Source organism: Leptopilina heterotoma, unplaced genomic scaffold, assembly GCF_015476425.1.
Source record: "Leptopilina heterotoma isolate Lh14 unplaced genomic scaffold, ASM1547642v1 Lhet_54, whole genome shotgun sequence".
Taxonomy (NCBI): domain Eukaryota; kingdom Metazoa; phylum Arthropoda; class Insecta; order Hymenoptera; family Figitidae; genus Leptopilina; species Leptopilina heterotoma.
Window position 1 is genome coordinate 4205111 of NW_025111118.1, and position 20919 is coordinate 4226029.

Consider the following 20919-nt stretch of genomic DNA (forward strand, 5'->3'; position numbering starts at 1 on the left):
CATGTAACTGGAAATTTTCCAAATTTTTCAAATAACTCATTCGCAATTTTCTTTTTTTTTGTATAAGAAATTTTTTTTAAGCCAACTTCTTTGTCGAAAATGAAAATTAAAATAAAGGAATAAAATAAAAAAACATTTTTTTGTACCTTTCTTAAGATTAAAAATATTTTTTCGGAAAATATAATTTCTTTTCTTTTTTCATTATTTTTAAATAATTATTCTTGAAATTTTTTCTAATAAAATTAAAAAAAAAAATAAAATTAGTTTTTAAAAGTTATAAAATAGATAACAATGCATGCAATTTTTTTTGTTTATTTCAAAATAATGATAAACTCGGGTGGAAATTTATTTCGCCGAGAAAATTGTGTTAAATCAGCAAAAAAAAAAAAAAAGTAGAGAAAAAGATAAGCAGAAAAAAAGAGAATGTCCTTTCTGCTCATGAAATTTCTTGTCACCTAAAAAGCATACCTGCCGTAAAAAGGGACATGAAACTAAGAGAGTATCTCATGCGACTCGAAACTTTACTTCAGAGAAAAGTTGGGCAGGTGGTTAAATGAAGTAATGGATTGACCATTTCTCTGGACATGGGTTTACGAACAAAACACGTACAAACACTATACCGGGGGAAGAAAAAGACAACGACAACTACAACAACAACAACAGGAGAGGAAAGCGAGTTCTGAAAAATGTAGGTCAATACGAACCAATAATGTGAAAACTGATTCTTTAAAGCTCGAATCTTGAAAGTTCTATTTTCTTCCTTGTTCTCCCTTTTCTTCCTCCTCATGTCTTGAAACGCGATCACAAACAAGACCGACCATTGAGATAAATTCTAAACAAATATTATATTACTTTTTTTTCCAAAGTTTCAAGATTTATTAAAAAAAAAATTATACATCTATTATCTGAAATTTAATTCGAAATTTATTTTTATTTCCAAAATGTTTACAAAAAAAAAAAAATTTTAATAGAAAAAATTAATATGTTTAATTTTGAATTCATTTCCCATTAAATTAAAATCGAATTTCAATTTTATTTTTCAAACATTTAGTTTATAAAAAATAAAAATATTTTCTTTCTTGCACTCAATATTTATGAGAAGGCAACTTAATAGATTTAATACAAATTATTTTTATTTTTTAATTAATTTGATCTCGATTATTTTTTCTAGTTTTAATTTTAATGTCTATATTTCTAACAAATACTTTCTTAATTTTGTTCGTTGACAGAAACTTTCTTTTTAAAATCCATATTAAAGAGAGAGAAAAAACTGCATAAAATTTATATTTCCATTCACAGTAAAACGTGAAGTGTTAAAATAACACCGGAAAGGATTAAAATAATATATTTTGGTGTTAGTTTTAAGTATGAATGAATTTTACTTTAAATAAAACACCAAAGTCAACGATTTGTAAAAATTCTCGTCAAAATTTTAATTCTCTTTATAAATAATAAAATTCTTCTCTGATATTCAATTATTTTACAAAATTTTAATTAAATTCTTGTCAAAATTTCAATTATTTTCAAAAGTTTTCTAAAATTCAATCATTTTCAATTATCTACTATTTCAATAAAATTTTCCAAAAGAATTCCATTATTAAAAAAAAATTTGAATAAAATTCTACGCAAACATTCAATTATTTTCATAAATAATAAAATTTTTACAGGAATTCAATTATTTACAAATTTTTATTATAAATTTCTTCGCAATAATTCAATTATTTTCATAAATAATAACATTTTCACAGGGATTCAAATTATTTTTATAAATAATAAAATTCTTTTAGGAATTCAATTATTTTCAGAAATAATAAAATTCATTGCTGAATTTCAATTATTTTTAATGCAATTTTAATCGAATTCCTCGAAAAATGCAATAATTCTTAAAAAATTTTATTAAAATTCGTCCAAAGAATTTAATGATTTAAAAAATTTGTTGATAACATTTTTTATGAGAATTTAATTTCAAGAAACATGAAATTAATAAATTATTTATTTGCATTTTATTTGTATTTAAATAATTGAATTCTCATAGAATTTACTAATAAAAGTGGTTTTAAAAATGAATTTCAGTTAAAATTTTAGATTATAATTAAATATTAAAAGCATTATAACATGGATTTTTAGAAATAATTAAATTTTGAAAAAATTTCAAACTAAAATCATTGAAATTCTTAATTTTTCATATTTTTGACAAAAATTCTGTAGAATTAATTCTTTTTAAAAGTTTAATAGGATTTTCATTGAAATTATTTCAAGTTTTTATTTTGCAATATATATTTAATTGTAGAATTTCCGAATAATTGAAGTTTTGTAAAATTGAATTGTAAACGAATGAATTTGAAAATTCTCAAAGAATTTTTTTAAAAATTATTAAAAATAATGAATTTATAGAAGAATTTGAGTTAAAAACACTAAAAAAATTGTATTTTGAAGTAGTTTGCAAATTATTGCAAAAATTCTATTATTTTCAGAAATCCAATTCTGTTCAGAAATTTTTAAAAATTCTTCTTAGAGATTCAATTGTTTTCACTAATAATAAAATTCATCAGTAAATTTCAATTATTTTTAATATAATTTTAATTGAATTTTTCGAAAAATGTGATTATTCTTAAAATTTTTTTTAAAATTCGTCGAAAGAATACAATTATTTAAAAAGTTGATAAAATTCTTTCTGAGAATTGAATTTTATATTCAAATAAATTATTTTTGTATTTAAATAATTGGATTCTTGTAGAATTTTTTAATAAAAGTTGATTTAAAAATTAATTTCAGTTAAAATTTTTGATAATAATTATATATATTTAAAACAATATAGCTTTAATTTTTAGAATTATTTGAATTTTAAAATTAATTTTTTTAACAAAGTTTATTTGATATTTGATAATTATTTATTTTTGTATTTAAATAATTGAATTCTCGTAGAATTTACTAATAAAAATGGTTTTAAAAATGAATTTCAGTTAAAATTTTAGATTATAATTAAATATTAAAAGCATTATAACGTGGATTTTTAGAAATAATTAAATTTTGAAAAAGTTTCAAACTAAAATCATTGAAATTCTTAATTTTTCATATTTTTGACAAACAATTCTGTGAAATTAATTCAATTTTTAAAAGTTTAATAGGATTTTTATTAAAATTATTTCAAGTTTTTATTTTTCAATATATATTTAATTGCAGAATTTCCGAATAATTGAAATTTTGTAAAATTGAATTGTTAACGAATGAATTTGAAAATTCTCATAAAACTCATCGCAGCGTTTCAATTATTTTTCATACAATTATAATTGAATTCCTTGAAAAAAGTAATTATGTTCATGCAAATTTTAATAAAATTCGACAAAAAGAATTTAATTATTGAAAAATTTGTTACTGAAATTCTTTATGAGAATTGAATTTTGAGAAACATTCAATTTTTCAATAAATTATTTACTTTTGCATTTAAATAATTAACTTTTTGTAGAATTTTCTAATAAAAATTGATTTTTATTTCATAAAAATGAATTTCAGTTAAAATTTTAGATTATAATTGAATATTAAAAGCAATATAGCGTGGATTTTTAGAAATAATTGAATTTTGAAATTAATTTTGTTAGAAAAGTTTAATTCAATTTTCTTTTAATATTATTTGAAGTTTTTATTTTCTAATATGCATTTAATTAAAACATTTAGGAACAATTGAAATTTGGTGAAATTGAATATTGTAAACAAATGGATTTGAAAATTTCCAAAGAACTTTTTCGAAAATTATTAAAAATAATACATATAAAGTAAAATTGTAGTTAAAATTTTTTGAAAATATTGAATTGAAATAATGAAAATAATTTTGAAGAAGTATAATATTCTTATAATATAAAATAATTATTTTATTACTTGGTCATCTTTATAATTATTATAAAATATGAAGAAATCAATCACTCTAAGTCAAAGACTCGGAGTTATCGATATCTTCATGTTTTATAGTTATAAAAAAATTTAATAAACTAAAATTTCATTCATTGTAAAAAATAACACCAAAATTGATTATTTTAATCTTTTTTGGTGTTAATTTATTCTGCAACTCTTTTTAATACCTCACGATTTACTGTGTTTTTAAATTCATTTTTTTATATAATTTTTTTTTATTTCTATTTATTTTTTTTTAAAAAGTTGGTCCATGCTCTTAATAATTAAAGACTTGAGACACTGTGGACATGTTAAAAATTCAAAAGAATCGTAAACTTTCAAAAAAGTCGTTATTAAATTTTTTACAAAATAAAGAGCAATGCGATGCTTTCTCTTAGTGAAAAACATTTTTCGTTTTAATAAACGTTTTCAAGTGTGCCATTCAAGTCGACATGTGAGACATTTATCTTAATTATATTCAGTGACTTTGTGTTGTCTAATATATATATATATATATATATACAATATATATATGTATGTATATATATATATATATATATATATATATATATATATATACAATATACTATAAACTAAATCAAGAAACCTTTACGATTGAAGAATGTTTTCAATACCATACTCTATAAAATCTATCGGAGAGAGCTTTTAAAGCTGATAGAAAATAAATTTCCTTTTTAAATCAATTTTTACAATTACCTTGGATCTGAAATATAGAACATTTATTATTTTTATTCCTGAAATCATATTTTTCTTCTATTTCATTTTCTTTTACAATTTTAACACAATTTGTTATAATTTTTCTTTTTGAAAAATATTTTTTTTTCACTTTTGAACAATTTTATTTCAAATTAAGAAAAATTTCAAAAAATCGGGTGTAAATGGGTGATAATGATAATAATAGTAAATTATCATTTATCATTTCAATTCAATAGCAAACAAAAAAGAAAATTATTTTATTTACAAAAATGTGTCTATAAGAACTTTATTACTAAATTCATTTAACTCGTGTCTGACTAAAATTTTTTATACCACTTACGATTGAACTGTAGGTGATATTTTGAAATTTTTTGTACTGTCTGACCAGAATCGTTTGCACTACTTAATAATTGAAAAAATTTACAATAACTTTATTAATGTCTGACTAAAATTGTGTGTACTACTTAGTATTTAAAATCGTTTACAAGAACTTTATTAACGTTTGACTAAAATTGTTTGTACTACTTAATTTTCAATTATATTTCAGGAATTAATTGACGACTGGCTAAAATCACTTGTACTACTTAATTTTCAATTGTTTTTTGAAACTAATTGAAGTCTGACTAAAATTGTTCGTACTACTTACTTTTCAATAATGTTTATAAAAATTTTACTAACTTCACTTTTTCGTGTCCGACTCAAATCTTTTTTACCACTTAATGTTTAACTATATTTTTAAAAATTATGTCCTTGTCAATTTAATAATTGACTTATTAAATTTAATAATTTAATAATAATTCAATGGCAATTTAATATAAAAAACAACAAGAAGTAACTTTTTTCAAAAAAAAAATTTTTTATTTAAAAATGATTTTTAAAATATAACATACTCTTTAGAATTAGTAGCATTTTTTATCAATTTAAATTAGTGACTGACTTTTTGCTTTTGAATTAGTAAATTTTACTAATAAATAGTCATTTCTACTAAATTATTAGTAAAATTTAGTAATTCAAAAGTAAAATGTCAGTCACTTATTCAAATTAGTAAATATTTTTACTAATTTTACTCTAAAATTAGTAAATATGGAATATTATAGAATATTATGTAACTATTATAAAAAATACTTTTGGTCTTTTTAATCCCGAGTTAAAAACAGATAGAAAATTTTGAAAGAGCATATGAAAAAAGGAAGAATGAACCAGAAAAGAAATACGATAGCAGATATTAAATTGACAAAACTCAATTTTTTTGCCCTCTTACCAATCTATCAAGTTCGGATCCAATTGTACTAAAAAAGAATTGACAAATGCTGGTCAAAGTTTTCTATTGTTCTTCATATATAATGTATTTATTTATAGATTTGATAAAAATATATTTTCTACAAAAATAAATAAATAACGATTCTTTTCAGTCAATAGAAAAAATGCATCGGGAAAATTAAATATTATACATGATCCTATTTTGCGCTATTTATAAAAAAAAGTATGTCAACAAGTATTAGTAGTTTAAAGGAATATTAAAATTCTATTATATTTACCACATTGTTTATTGTGGCTAAAATTATACTTACGCTTACACTGAGAAAAAAATTTTTTAATACAAAAATAATCAGCCAATTAAAAAATTATATTTTAAATGAAATCTATTTCATAATTAGAAACGTAAATTTTATTAAACTTAATTTTTATTGCATAAAATTTTCTCTAGAATAGCGAAAATCTTCACTGAAACAACTAAAAATTTCGCTATTATAATAAAATTTGTAGTTACAGATAAAATATTTTTACTCTAGTAAAAGTAATACTAAGAAAAATGGTAACAATAAAAATGTTAATAAAAAAGAGGTAATAGAAAATGTAATCTTAAAAATGATAATAATAAAAATAAAAATAAAAATAAAAATCGTAATAGAAAAAATAATATTAATAAAAATATAAAAATAAAAACAATCCTAATGATACTTAAATAATAGTAGCAATAATAATCGTACTAACAATAATCGTAATGAGAATAATAATCGTAATAATAATAAAAACAATAAAAATAATAAGAACAATATAATAATAAAATGAAAAAAATTTTCTCAATGTTGCAGATATTCTGGATTCTTTATGTAAGGACTTTCTCATGTTCAATGTATCTGCTATCCTTTATCTCATGAACTATGAACAATATGGGAGGAGTACGGCCAGCGCTCAATACTTTCTACAACTGGCTGGTTACTTGGGAATACCTGTGATAGCATGGAATGCCGATAATTCGGGTCTTGAAAGGGTAGGTTCAATATTTTATTTATATATTCCTTTAAAAAAAGAAACTGGGGTGAATATCTTATTTTCAAAACTAGCACTCTATCGCAGAAAAAAACAGGAATCAACACAAATTTATTCTATAAAAAAAAAAAAAATATTTATCAAATTTAAAAAAAATGAAGTTGCTTCTCTTTTTGTAAATTTGTAAAATCAGCATTATAGAGCGGCATTATTATCAACAATTATTGTTTATAATTTTTTCTCTTCCTCAGAAACATTTACTAAGTCAGCAGAAAAAATTGTGAACGTTCTCTACAGCACATTTTTTTTTTAAATTAGACTTATCTATAAAATTTTTATATTATTCAGACAATCTGCTGTACAGTATTATAAAAAAAGCATATTATTTATAATTTTTATCTTACTCAGTAACTAGTTTTGAGTCATCAAAAAAATGCTGCCTGTTTTTTGTTTTCTTTTTTAAAATAAATTTTTATAATAAAAATAATTGTAAAGAATTATTATATTTTAAAAACATTTTTTTTTAATCCTAAAGGAAAATTCCTTTGGGATTAAAAAAAAATGTTTTAAAAATGTTTGATATCGGTTTTGAAATTCTAAAAAAAAAAATTTTTCCACAAATAAAAATATTTCAAAGTTGTTTTTTTATGTAAAAAGAAACTGTTTGTAAAAAGAAGCGTAAAACTAAATTAGTTGTTTATATTAAAAAGAGTAATTTTTTATCTCCTAGGTAAAAGTTGCGAAAAAATAAAATAAATCTATATTATGGTTTATAACTAAATGAACATGATATGCTTATTAAATGTAGATTTAAAAAAAAAATGCCCCCCCTGAGTTATAATAGGAAACGTGATTTTTTTCATTATTTCCACTTGATTGCTTTAAGCCGGGTACAATTTTTAATATCATCATAGCAAAGAAGCAAAAAAAAAAAAGAAGAAAAAAAAAATTTCCCGCTCTCATGAAATTGAGTAATAACTCTCTATTTCCACGATATAACCTTTCTAGCGATTATTCAATTTCTCTAAAGTCTCCTCTGTGCGCATTGATATATTTAACCAAGTGAAATAATGAAATATTTTTTTTAAGTGCACTAACGATTTATTTTTCCATGATTATTTTTCTCTCGCCTTTTTTTAACGCACTTTCAACTTTATGAGAACAATTTTTTTTAAATTTTAATTTAAATCGAAAGAAAACAATTTTCTTACTCTGAAATATAATTGTGCGAAAGTTTAAGACGCAGGATTATCGAGTTCAGATATTTTTTTTTGCAATGATTCATTGAAGTTTCAAAGAAAGAAAATTATACTAGAAGAAAAATATATTTTTTTAGTTTTTTTAAGAAACGTTTTTTGAGTAATTAAACTTGTTGGCGGACTGAAAAAATTGATTTTTACTATTGTTAGAGTATAGAAGGTTTTGTTTGACATAAAATTGTCTTCTACTAATTCTATTTAGGTTTTAATTTAAATCACTCAATTTTGTCTGACAAACACTGACCTTTACTACTGAAACCGAATTTTTGAACGTATTTTACTAATAAAGTGACTTTTACTACTTTTTATTTAATTTCATACTTTTGTCCGACTGTAACCTTATCTTTACTACTAAAACTAAATTTAGAGATTTTTGTCTGACTAAAATATCGTTTACCACTTGAATATTTAAGTCACAATAGTTTGACTGACTTAAACAGTTTGAATCAATTTTTTAGGTTCTATTTTTGTCTGACTAAATTGACCTCCACTACTTAAATATTCCAAACGCAGTGATTTGTCTGACTTGAACGATCGTTCATCACTTATAATGAACTTACTAATTTTGTCTGACGAAAAATGTCAATTACTACTGAAACATTCAACTTACAAGTCTCCCTGTTAATATTCATTATCACTTTTTTCAATTTAATATTTTTCGACTGACAAAATTGACATTTACTACGTAAATATTCTACCTAAAAATTTTGTCTGTCAAAAAATGTATTTTACTACTTAAATATCAATAGCATAACTCTTGTCTTACTCTAAGTGTTATAACTACTTTATTATTAATTTAAAAAATTGTCGTCTGACTAAAAATACGTCGTACTACTAAAATATCATTTTGACAATTTTACGTTTCGTCTAGCAGAAAATTTATTTTACTACTTAATTATTCAGAGTACAATTTTTCTTTTATTCGAAATTAAATTATTATTATTATTATTATTATTAAATTTTTATTCTTTAACGACTTCATTATTTTTTAAAATTATTTATCAATAATTGCTGTCTGATTAAAAATACTTTTCACCACTGAAATATCAAATTCACAAGTTTCCGTCTGACTTAAAATACTCATTACTACTGAAATCTTGAATTTCCAAGTCGTCGCTTGACTGCAAATATTTATTTCGAATTTACAAATTTTGTCTGCGAAAATTGACATTTGCTACTTAAATATTCAACTTACAAGCTTTTGTCTGACTCAAATAGTGTTTCCTCACTTAAATTTTCAATTCAAAATGTTTCTCGTATAGGAAATTTATATTACTGCTTAAATTATTATTTTATAAATCCCTGTCTGACTAAATACTTTTTTACTACTTAAATAAACTAAGAAATTTTTATTTAAAAGATATTATTAAAAATATTATTTTTAAAATGTCATTTACTAATGAAATATTTAATTTTCACGTCATTGTCTGACTATAATCGTTCTTTACTACTTAAATATCAAATTTTCTGTTCTACTTTCTATTGTTTCTTACTACTTAAATAAAAATAATAAATAATAATGAAAAAATAATTAAAAAAATAATTTTGCAAAATAATTTTTTTGCAAAATATAATTTTCGTAATTAACGAAAATAATAATAAATGAAAATTTTTTGTTTTTCAAAAAATGTAAAGCGAGCCTCGCAGAGTAGTTTACAACTTCAATTGGCGCCATCGCTCGAACATCAAACTGCCGCCATGTTAAGTATATTGGAACGTTACAAGTGGCATCAATTTAGTATTGTGACATCGCAAATCGCTGGCCATGACGATTTCATTCAGGCAGTGAGAGAACGTATTTCCGATATGCAAGACACATTCAAGTTCACTATCTTAAATGCCGTCCAGGTCACGAAACCTCACGATCTTCACGAACTAGTGAACAGTGAATCAAGGGTAATGCTTCTCTATTCGACGAGGGAAGAAGCAGCTCACATATTGAAAGCTGCACGTGATCTCAAAATTACGGGTGAAAATTACGTTTGGGTTGTTACTCAAAGCGTCATTGAGAATCTGCAAACACCACATCAATTCCCTGTTGGAATGCTCGGTCAGTATTATACAACATCTCTCTCTCTATCTCTCTCTCTCTCTCTCTCTCTCTCTCTCTCTCTCTCTCTCTCTCTCTCTCTCTCTCTCTCTCTCTCTCTCTCTCTCTCTCTCTCTCTCTCTAAATCAAACACAATTCTCAATTAATTTAAAATAAAATAATTTCCATTATTTTCGGTATTTATCTATTTTAGATCTTTTCTGATTTCAACCAACTTTATTAAAAGTATTTTTTTTATTATACACTGAAAAAAAATTTTTTTCAATTCAAAAATAAGTCGCCAACCAAAAAAATATGTTTGATTTGCATATATTTTATAATTGAATTAAACGTATAATTTTTATTGAATCAAAATTAGAATGTTTAATTCAAAAATAATTTTTCGTTTATTTTAATATTTTTAAATTAAGGCAAATAAAAGGAAAATAATCAAACAGTGAATAAAATTTTTATTTACTCCAACGTTTCGAAATCTCAATAATTTCCTCTTCAGGGAGTCTATCGAAAAAATAATAAACAAAATTAAAATAATAATAAATAATAATTTAACAATAAATAAAATAAAAATTAATGGATAATTATCTTACCAGAAAGTAATAATTAAAATAGACAAAGACTTAAATTTTATGCCCTGACGATGGTGTAGAGTTTGGAGTCAGAAAATTGTAAAGGAACTTAATATTCATAAAATAAATTTAAAAAAAAATAAAAATAATTGAGAAATTAAAAAATTTTAAATTTAAAATTAAAAATAAATTAATAATTAACTATAATAATCTTTGGATTTCACTCTTTCATTTTGTCTATCCACACTTTGAAGTTAGTTTTTGCTTTTGTTTATTTCTTTTTTTTTTAAAAATATTGTTTGACAGATCGAAACAATGCAGGTATTTTTTCATGATTTATAATAAAACAATATTTGAAATTAGAAAATATAAAAAAATTTTGATTATTATATACGTTTTTTCTATAACAAATTTCGTTTGACTAAAATTTTTCTCCTTTTTATTTCTAAAAAATATGAGAAAATTGTTAATTGTTAAAAAATTAAAATTAAGAAATAGGAAATATACCCATTTTATGCATAATTTATATTTCTCAATAACAATATTGTTCAGAAACTCATTTTTTTTTGTAAAAGAAACTTTCCATATTCTATTCTATTTGTCAATTACAAATTTTAGTTGAAAATGAAATTGAAACTTTTTAAATTTTTAGAAAATAAAGGAAAAACTTTTACTCAAAAAGAAAAATGTTCTGTTACATTTATTTACGAATTTCTTTAATTGTAAAAATTATTCGAAAACATCAATAACTCTTTTTTAAATAAATATTTAAATATTATTTTTCCGTAGGAATTAAAATTTTTCAAAACATTCAAATTCAAATCTTTTTAAATTCAATAACTTATAAGAATGTTTTATAATAATTAAAGATGACCGAATGATAAAATCATTGTTTTATATTATAATGATATTATTACAGTAACTTTTTCAAAATTATTTTCATCATTTTAAACCAATTATTATTTTCTACAATTTTTAATTCGGGAAAATGTACGGGAATCTTTCTCAATTACAATATTGTTATTTTATAACTATTTGTTTATTACAAATTTTAATTAAAAATAAACTTGAAACTTTTTAAATTTTTAGAAAATAAAGGAAATATTTTTACGAATTTTTTTAATTGTAAAATTATTCGAAAACATCAATAACTTCTTTTTTAAATTAATATTTAATTATTATTATTTTTTACAGGAATTAAGACATTCAAAAAATTTAAATTTTAAACCTTTTTGAAATTAAACAAATTATAAAAGTATTGTTATAAAACATAAAGATAATTGTGATTTTGACGAGAATTTCTTTTTAAATTTGAAAGATAATTTAATTTTATGAGAAGAATTTTATCACTCTTGAAAATAATTGAATTGTTAGCCGCGCGCTTTAGCGCACGAATTGTTGCTAGTCAATAATAGAAGAATGGAAATTAGTAACAAATTAAAAATTAATAAAGAATCACTGTATAAAAAATTAAATTTATGAAAAATTAATGAAATACAATAATACAATTATGAAAAATTAATAAAAAATAATAATAAATAATAAAAATTTATAAAAATTAATAAATAAACATACCATAAATAAATAAATAATCCGTCTTGGTATAAAAAAAATAAATAAATAACACAGATAATAAATAATTATCTTTTTATAATTAATTTATAATGGATCTCGGACGTTAAAGATTATTTAACTAATTTAATATTTTTAATTAAAAAATATTTTGTTAATGAAAAATTGTTATTTTTTATATAGGAAATAATATTTTTTTGATAAAATAAAAATTACAAATAGTAACAAAAATACTGTCGTCCATTTAAACGTTCAACATTTAATAGACTAAAAATTTAAAAGAAATTATAAAAAAATCATATTCATTGAGAAGAACGTTTGTCTAATAATAAAAAAAGAAAGAGAAAAAATAACAAAAATTAACAAATTAATTTATTGAAATAAATGAAAAATAAATAAAATAACACAAATAAATTCCAAAAACTCAAATGGTAAAATTTAATAAAGTTTCGTGGTGACAATTGAGGGAAAAATTTTGTGGGACATTATTCTCAGGGTTTATTTTTTATTTCGTGAGGAAAATAAAAGATATGAAGGGAAAAATAGTCTTTTTATTGCAAATTTTACGATTTTATTCCTTATTTAGTCGGGATGGAAATCTGCTTAATTAAATTCTAAATATAAATTTCAGTTATTTACAAGAATCTATGGACAGTGTTAAATTAATTATTGTAGTCAATTTTAGGAGCATTATATATTTATAGGGCATCAATGACATCATTAATGAAAATTTTCATTGAACAATGGATTTTAGTGTTTAATGTATAATCCTCGTAAAATTCGATTTTACGAAGTCCTGATGTCTTCGTAAATTGCCTTGTTCATATTTATTATTTACTGTTTTAAACACTGTCGACTTCTGTTTTTTCAATTAAAAAAGGAAATAACTTCTGTTTAAAGAAAATAAATAAAATAAACAAACTTTTTTTTTTGTTTATCATTAACAGAAATTTATTAAACAATTATTTACCAAAAACTGAGAAATACAGTGAAAATGTTTAAATATTAATTACTTTCTTTGCTAATAATTTAAATATTAAATTAATTACTAAATTTAAATGAATTGAATAAAATAATTATTAAAGACAATTGATTGATTTATAAATGAAATAATGAAATGAAATTAAAGAATTAGAGCGAATCAGGCAAAGTTTTGGATTAATTGTCTAAATAGAATGAAATAGACGAGATTTGTAACCGCAAGTCTTCTGTTAGTCGAATTTGCTCTCGGAAACAAGAATAGAGAGGCGTGGAGAGAGATCGATTTCCGGTTTCCTGGTGCACATAAATAATTTGTTCTAAAGAGTGCCTTGGAAATTATTTAAATCACGCTAGTCACGAAGTACATTTCTCAACTTGATTTCTTACTAAAAAGATTAAGTCTTTCTGATATATACTTAAAACAAGATTAGAAGAAACTTTAATTCTCCATTTATTTATATATCTCTGAAAAGTAATTTCAGAAAAAATTTTCTCATTTAAAACATAATTACAAATATTTTTTAATTGTAGTTTAGTGGTAAACAAAATTTCGTTTTTTTAAGTATAAGAATTTTGAAAGGAAATTATATTATCAACAATAGTAGTCATTTTTTAGTGTAAAAATAATTTAAAAAATAATAATGTCATCATTTGTTTATATTTATAAACTCCGATGAATTCAAACTAGAGAAAAATTTTCAAATCTAAATAAATTTTTTTGTCTTAATTTTTTATTTGTTACTGAAAATCTGTACTGTTTAGTCTTTTTCTTTTCTTCAAAGACTGAATTTATTAAGAAGTAATTAAAAAAGTAAAAAGTGGTGGAAAAAAGGACAAAAGCAAAAAGAAAAATTAGTATTAATTTCATTTTGTTAATAATGAAAAAAAAATAATAGAAAAAATAAAGGATAAATTTATATCATAAAATAATTTTAGAAGAGGAAAAATTTTATTATTTTGCAGAGAAAAATATAATGAAATTTTTATTTTCCAGGCGTTCATTTCAATACAAGTAGTACTAGTTTGGTGAACGAAATAGCAACGGCAGTAAAAGTATATGCTTATGGAGTGGAGGATTTTGTCAACGACCCTGCAAACTCAAATCTTGTTTTAAACACACGTCTGAGTTGTGACGGTCCCGGGGAATCAAGATGGGACACTGGAGACCGATTTTTCAAGTGAGTTTCATTTTTTTTTCCTCTCTTTTTTTTTTTTATTTTTACCACAAATTGTCAATAAATTTCATTCATAAATTTTTTCTATTTGAATTTTAAAATAAGAAAATAATGGGGAAAATAAAAATCGAGGGTTGAAAATAAAATTTTATGCTTCAGTAGAGTCGTAATTTCGCAAAAATGATCCATTCTCAATGTCTTAAATTTTTCTTTTATTTTATTTGTTTACAAAATATTTTCTAAAATTAATTGTTCTGTTCTCTTTAGATATTTTTCTATTATTACTTTTCTATTTCTATTTTTTTTTATGTAGTAAAAAATGTATTTTTTTTTTAAATTGACATTAAAAATTCTTCAATCATTGAAGAAAGATCAAAAATTCATCTTTTAGTTAAAAAAACTTTCAAATATAAACAAAAATTTCTCTATTTTGTAGATGAATATTCGTATATTAAAAATAAAATATTGGAAACTATTCAAAACTATTTGTAATTATTCTCAAATATTTAGAAATATTCCAAATATTTGGAAATATTGGAAAACATTTTAAAATATTGAGAAATATCAAATATGACAAATAGAAAATATTGGAAAATTTTTGTAAAATTTGATTGGAAAATATTTATAAAGAAATAAAATTATTAGAAAATATTGAAAAGCATTTGAGAATATTGTCAATATCGCGAAAAACGAAACTTTTGTAACGTAACATTCTTTTTAAAACGTTTATAACTTTTAATTGATAAATACAAAAAAATTTATATTCCTATGCAATATTGTTAAAAAAAATATATATTTTAAGATGCAAACATAAAAATTTATTAATTCCTTGTTATTTAAAAGTTATGAACAAAACAAAAAGACTGTTACGTTACATGCTCCGCGATTTTGACCATATAAGTACTTAAAAAATAATCTTGACTATTTTTTAACACTTCACAATGCTTTTTCAATTTTTTTTAAATGACTTTCAATTTTTTTCCATCCTTTTAAAACTCTTAATATACTTTTAATTATTTTCCAATACTTTTTTAATTATAAAAATATTTTTTATTATTTATTCCAAAAATCTCTCATTAGGATCTATTATTATTTTTTTCAATTAAAATAATTTCGTATATTTTTCCAGATATTTAAAAAACGTCTCAGTTGAGAGCGATCCTGGCAAACCAAACATCGAATTTACGCAAGATGGTGTTCTTAAAGCTGCAGAATTAAAAATAATGAATCTTCGTCCCGGAGTGAGCAAGCAACTTGTTTGGGAGGAGGTTAGTAATCTCAAAGTATTAAAATTTTTTTTAGATCTCTTTTTAAAATACGCAACTTTATAAAAAATGTCTAGAATATTAGAGCAAATTGTCTTAAATATATTTTAATTATTAATTATTAATTTTGTCAATTTTTCTGAAAAGTAATTCATTATAGTATTGAAAATTGTGAAATTAAAAATAATTTCCAAGTTTCTTGTAATATTTCACAAAAAGAAAAACAAGAAAAGTTAAGAAAACTGGAAAAAATAAATACAGTTTTTTTTACACCTTGTACGAATTTTTGCTTGTTTTTTTAATTAAATGTTTACATAAACCACTAATTAGGTGAAAAATTCAAGTTTTTTTTTTTTTAAATAATATTATGCACACAGCTGTTTTGATACTAGGCGTCTGGTATTAATTTGCAAACCGCTACAAGTAATTAGGCAATTATCGGAAATGCCCTGTGGGTTCACATACGCTAAATACCAACATTCCAACAATAACACGCATCACAATAGCGGTTTCTTACCTATTTTTATCACATTCCACTTCCAGATTCTATTTTCATTATGTAATCACTTTTAATCAATTTTGTATTTTGGAAAATTTGCGGAATTTTGATGTAAAAATTATTTTGTAATGCTTTAGAAAATATTCGCACTAATTAAAACTGTTTAATAAGAAAATAAATATTTCTTTTTCATAGGTTAAATTAAATTTATTTTTTTTGTCTGACTAAAGTTGATTTTTACTACTAGTACCGAATTCACAGAATTTTAAAAGAACGGAAAATAAAAATTATAATAAAAAAAATATTTAATGAAAAATAATAAAAAAAACTTATATAACATTCAAATATTTTTGTGATAAGTTCTTTCGTTTCGAATTTTAATACACTGCGCACTAAAACTCGCGGTACGAGAATTCTAAAGAAACTTTTCTTCACATATAAGAAAATTAGGAGGAAAAAAAAAAATTATGTATTTCTGTCTGGTAAAAATATTCCTTTTTACATTTTTGCTTTCTCATAGAGAAGTATTTTTCGTTTTTTTTTTTTATAAGAACTTTCTCTGGTCATGAACCATAAATTCCTGTGTGTAATTTGTTCGTTGAATCCCTTTTAGATTGAAGCACTTTTGTAAAAGCTTTCGGTCGTTCGACATATACTGAGAATTTTTATTCTTGTTTGTAATAAGTTTTTCCTTTTTACTTGATTCGCGAGACTCGAGTATCATTTCAAACTTTGACACAAACTACCAACAATAATTTTCTGATTACACTTCTCTTAAAAATAAAATACCCTTTCCTTACAACGAAGAAACAATCTTCTTTCTTGTCTTTTTTTTTTTGAGAAAAATCGTATTCTCCATAAATAGACATAAAATATGAATTTTTTTTTAATATTTGGGAATTTGATATTGAGTTGCTTTTTTACTTTTAGAATGTTTTTATTTGTTTTTTATTTTTTTCCAACATTTTAAAGATTAAAAGAATTTTTGATTTGTTTTTTATTTTTTTTCAACTTTTCGAAGATTAAAAAAATTTTTTATTTGTTTTTTATTTTTTTTTCAACTTTTAGAAAATTAAAAAAAATTTTATTTGTTTTTTACTTTTAGTATTTTTTAAATGTTTTAAATTCGTTTTTTACTAATCGAATTTTTAAATTTGTTTTTTTTTACTATTAGAATATTTAAAATTTTATTTATTTGTTTTTTTACTTTTAGTATTTTTAAAATTTTTTAACTCGTTTTTAATTTTTAACTACTTTAAATTGTTTGATTCGTTTTTTACTCTTAGAGTTTTTTAATTTGTTTTTAGAATATTTCATTTTTCATTAAAATATTTTTTTTATGTTTTTTTATTGTAAAACAACAAGATCTTTATTCAAAAGTCTTAGTAGTTAAGGACAGTTTCAGTCAGACAAGTGGTTCATAATTATGTGTCATTGTAATTTTAGTAGTAAAGGTCAGTTTCAGTCAGACGAGCGATTCATCATTTAGTTAATGATACTTTAAGTAGTAAAGACCACTTTTTGTCAGACAAATATCATTTCATAACTTTTGTAATCTTTTTATTAGTATAAGTCAATTTTAGTCCAACAGTTATTATTTAAATTTTTTGTAAATTTAATATCAGTGAAAAAAGACATTTTCAGTCAGACTGTATTTTTTTATTTTTTAGTAGTAAATGTCAGTTTTAGTCAGACAAGTCATTCACAATTTAGTGTAATGGTATTTTCAGTAGTAAAGGTCAATTCTGGTCAGAAAAATATTTTTAATTTCTTGTAACCATTTTCTAAGTAGTAGTAGTCGATTTTAGTCAGACTGGTATAATTTGGAATATTTGTAAATTTAGTATCAGTAGAAAAATACATTTTTAGTCAGACTGCAATTTTACTAAGTAGTGTAATGCAGTAAAAGTCAGACAAATTTTCCATAAGTACTGCATTAAGTCTCCTCAGTAGTAACAGTGCGTTTTAGTCAGACATTCCTTCCATAATTCCTTTTTATTTTTTTAAATTTTTCTGATTTTTGTTTAAATTAATTATTTTTTATATTTTTACATTTATTTCACATTTTAATGTATTTTTCACATTTATTTATATTCTTTAATAATTCTTGATAATACTTCGAATTATTTCCATATGTTTTACATCATTTTTTATTAATTGTTATACCTAACTTATTTTTATTACTTTTTCTACTCATTATTATTTTTTTACTACATTTTTATTGCTTCGCTCAAAGTTTATATTATAAATTTTCTATAATTTCCTGCCGAGTAAATTTTTAGTTTTTATAACTTGTTTCTAACTTTGCAAGAAAAGCGAGGAGATAAAAAAATTTGTTTTTTCTGCAAAAAGTACCCGTTTTCAAAAATTCAGAATTCCTAAATGAGATTTTCCTTCATATAAGATTCTCAAATGGCCTATGAAACACGACAGTTTGGCTTTGTGCCCATAATCACAACTTCATAATAGGTTTCCGCAAGATATCCAAACAATTGGATATGACAAGTGACTATCACAGTTGGGGTTCAAAATTTATTAATATTAAATAATATCAAAATCTTCCATTTATTAATATTAAATAATATCAAAATCTTCCATTTATTACAATATAATAATGAAAAATGTCTTTTTTATCAGTTTCATTAAATTAAATTTTATAATTTACATTTTCTCTCCAATGCAAAATTTTGTGCATTTTTTTTTTTTGTTTTTGCTTCTAAATTAAAAATTCGCCAAAATATATGGGCACAAGGAAAACCAAAGAATAATTAAAATTCTCTCGAGAAAATTTTGCACATCAAATGAATAATTTAATTTTTTTCGCTTCTTCTTGTCCTTTACACATCAAAGAGTGAGAGGGAGATGTTATGCATCGAATAAATATTGTCGTATAAAGTACCATCTCTTGATATATGAAAGTGCATTCAGGAAAGATGGTTGAATGTCAGGCAGAATATTGACTAATAAACATCGCTATGGTTGGCAGTTAAAAAAAAAGTAGGAATAAAAGTACACTTTTTTCCACGTAGAAAGAGTATAATTTTGAATAAGCAATTTTTTTTAGTTTAATATATATATGTATATATATATACTATTCTGTCGCACATTCATTTTCCTCGATTATTGAAAATCGATAACTTTGATTTACTTTTTTCATTACTATAAATTATGAAATATCGTAATTTTAATATTAAAATATCAAATATAATTGTGTTATTACTTATTAATATTAAGTAAAAATATTAATTATTAAATAATAATAATTACTAAACAATTGTAATCAGTAAATAAAAATAATCAGTAAAAAATAGTAATTAGTGAATCACAGTAAAACGTGAAGTGTTAAAATCACACCAGAAAGGATTAAAATAATCTATTTTGGTGTTATTTTTAACTATGAATGAAATTTTACTTTAAATAAAACACCAAAGTCAACGATTTGTAAAAATTTAACGAATTTAGCTTCTCCGTGGAGAATAGTAAGTTAGCAAGTTAGTTACTAATTTACTAACTAACTTAGTAACGTAGTTACTAAATTCAATTGTGTTCAAAAATTTAAAAAAATTCTTATCAAAATTTCAATTCTCTTTATAAATAATAAAATTCTTCTCCGATATTCAATTATTTTACAAAATTTTAATCAAATTCTTGTCAAAATTTCAATTATTTTCAAAAGTTTTTTAAAATTCAATGATTTTGAATATCAACTATTTCAATAAAATTTTACAAAAGAATTCCATTATTAAAAAAAATTTCAATAAAATTCTACGCAAACATTCAATTATTTTCATAAATAATAAAAATTTTTACAGGAATTCAATTATTTACAAATTTTTTTTATAAATTTCTTCGCAATAATTCAATTATTTTCATAAATAATAACTTTTTTTACAGGGATTCAATTATTTTTATAAATAATAAAATTCTTTTAGGAATTCAATTATTTTCATAAATAATAAAATTCATTGCTGAATTTCAATTATTTTTAATGCAATTTTAATCGAATTCCTCGAAAAATGCAATAATTCTTAAAAAATTTATTAAAATTCGTCCAAAAAATTTAATGATTTAAAAAATTTGTTGATAACATTTTTTATGAGAATTTAATTTCAAGAAACATGAAATTAATAAATTATTTATTTTTCTATTTAGAAATAATTGAATTCTCGTAGAAATTACTAATAAAAATAGTTTTAAAAATTAATTTCAGTTAAAATTTTAGATTATAATTAAATATTAAAAGCATTATAACGTGGATTTTTAGAAATAATTAAATTTTGAAAAAGTTTTAAACTAAAATCAGTAAAACTCTTAATTTTTCATATTTTTGACAAAAAATTCTGTAGAAGTAATTCTTTTTAAATGTTTTATAGGATTTTTATTAAAATTATTTCAAGTTTTTATTTTTCAATATATATTTAATTGCAGAATTTCCAAATAATTGAAATTTTGTAAAATTGAATTGTAAACAAATGAATTTTTGAAAATTCTCATAAAACTCATTGCGGCGTTTCAATTATTTTCCATACAATTATAATTGAATTCTTTGAAAAAAGTAATTGTGTTCATGCAAATTTTAATAAAATTCGACAAAAAGAATTCAATTATTGAAAAATTTGTTACTAAAATTCTTTATGAGAATTTAGTTTTGAGAAATATTCAATTATTCAATA

At 21.7% G+C, this 20919-nt stretch overlaps 1 protein-coding gene across 8 annotated transcripts in view; it reads left to right on the forward strand.

The window, feature by feature from the left end:
• LOC122508401 (glutamate receptor ionotropic, NMDA 2B) overlaps positions 1-20919 on the forward strand; it is a 200811-nt gene that overhangs the window by 139804 nt on the left and 40088 nt on the right. For 7 of the 8 annotated variants that reach the window (XM_043621707.1, XM_043621706.1, XM_043621705.1 and 4 more), the window contains 4 exons: positions 6702-6880; positions 9774-10188; positions 14302-14485; positions 15612-15750. In XM_043621707.1, the coding sequence (XP_043477642.1) occupies positions 6702-6880; positions 9774-10188; positions 14302-14485; positions 15612-15750 (917 nt within the window). Of the gene's footprint in view, positions 1-643; positions 689-6701; positions 6881-9773; positions 10189-14301; positions 14486-15611; positions 15751-20919 lie in introns of those variants that run through there. The other variant, XM_043621711.1, reaches the window with a different exon arrangement.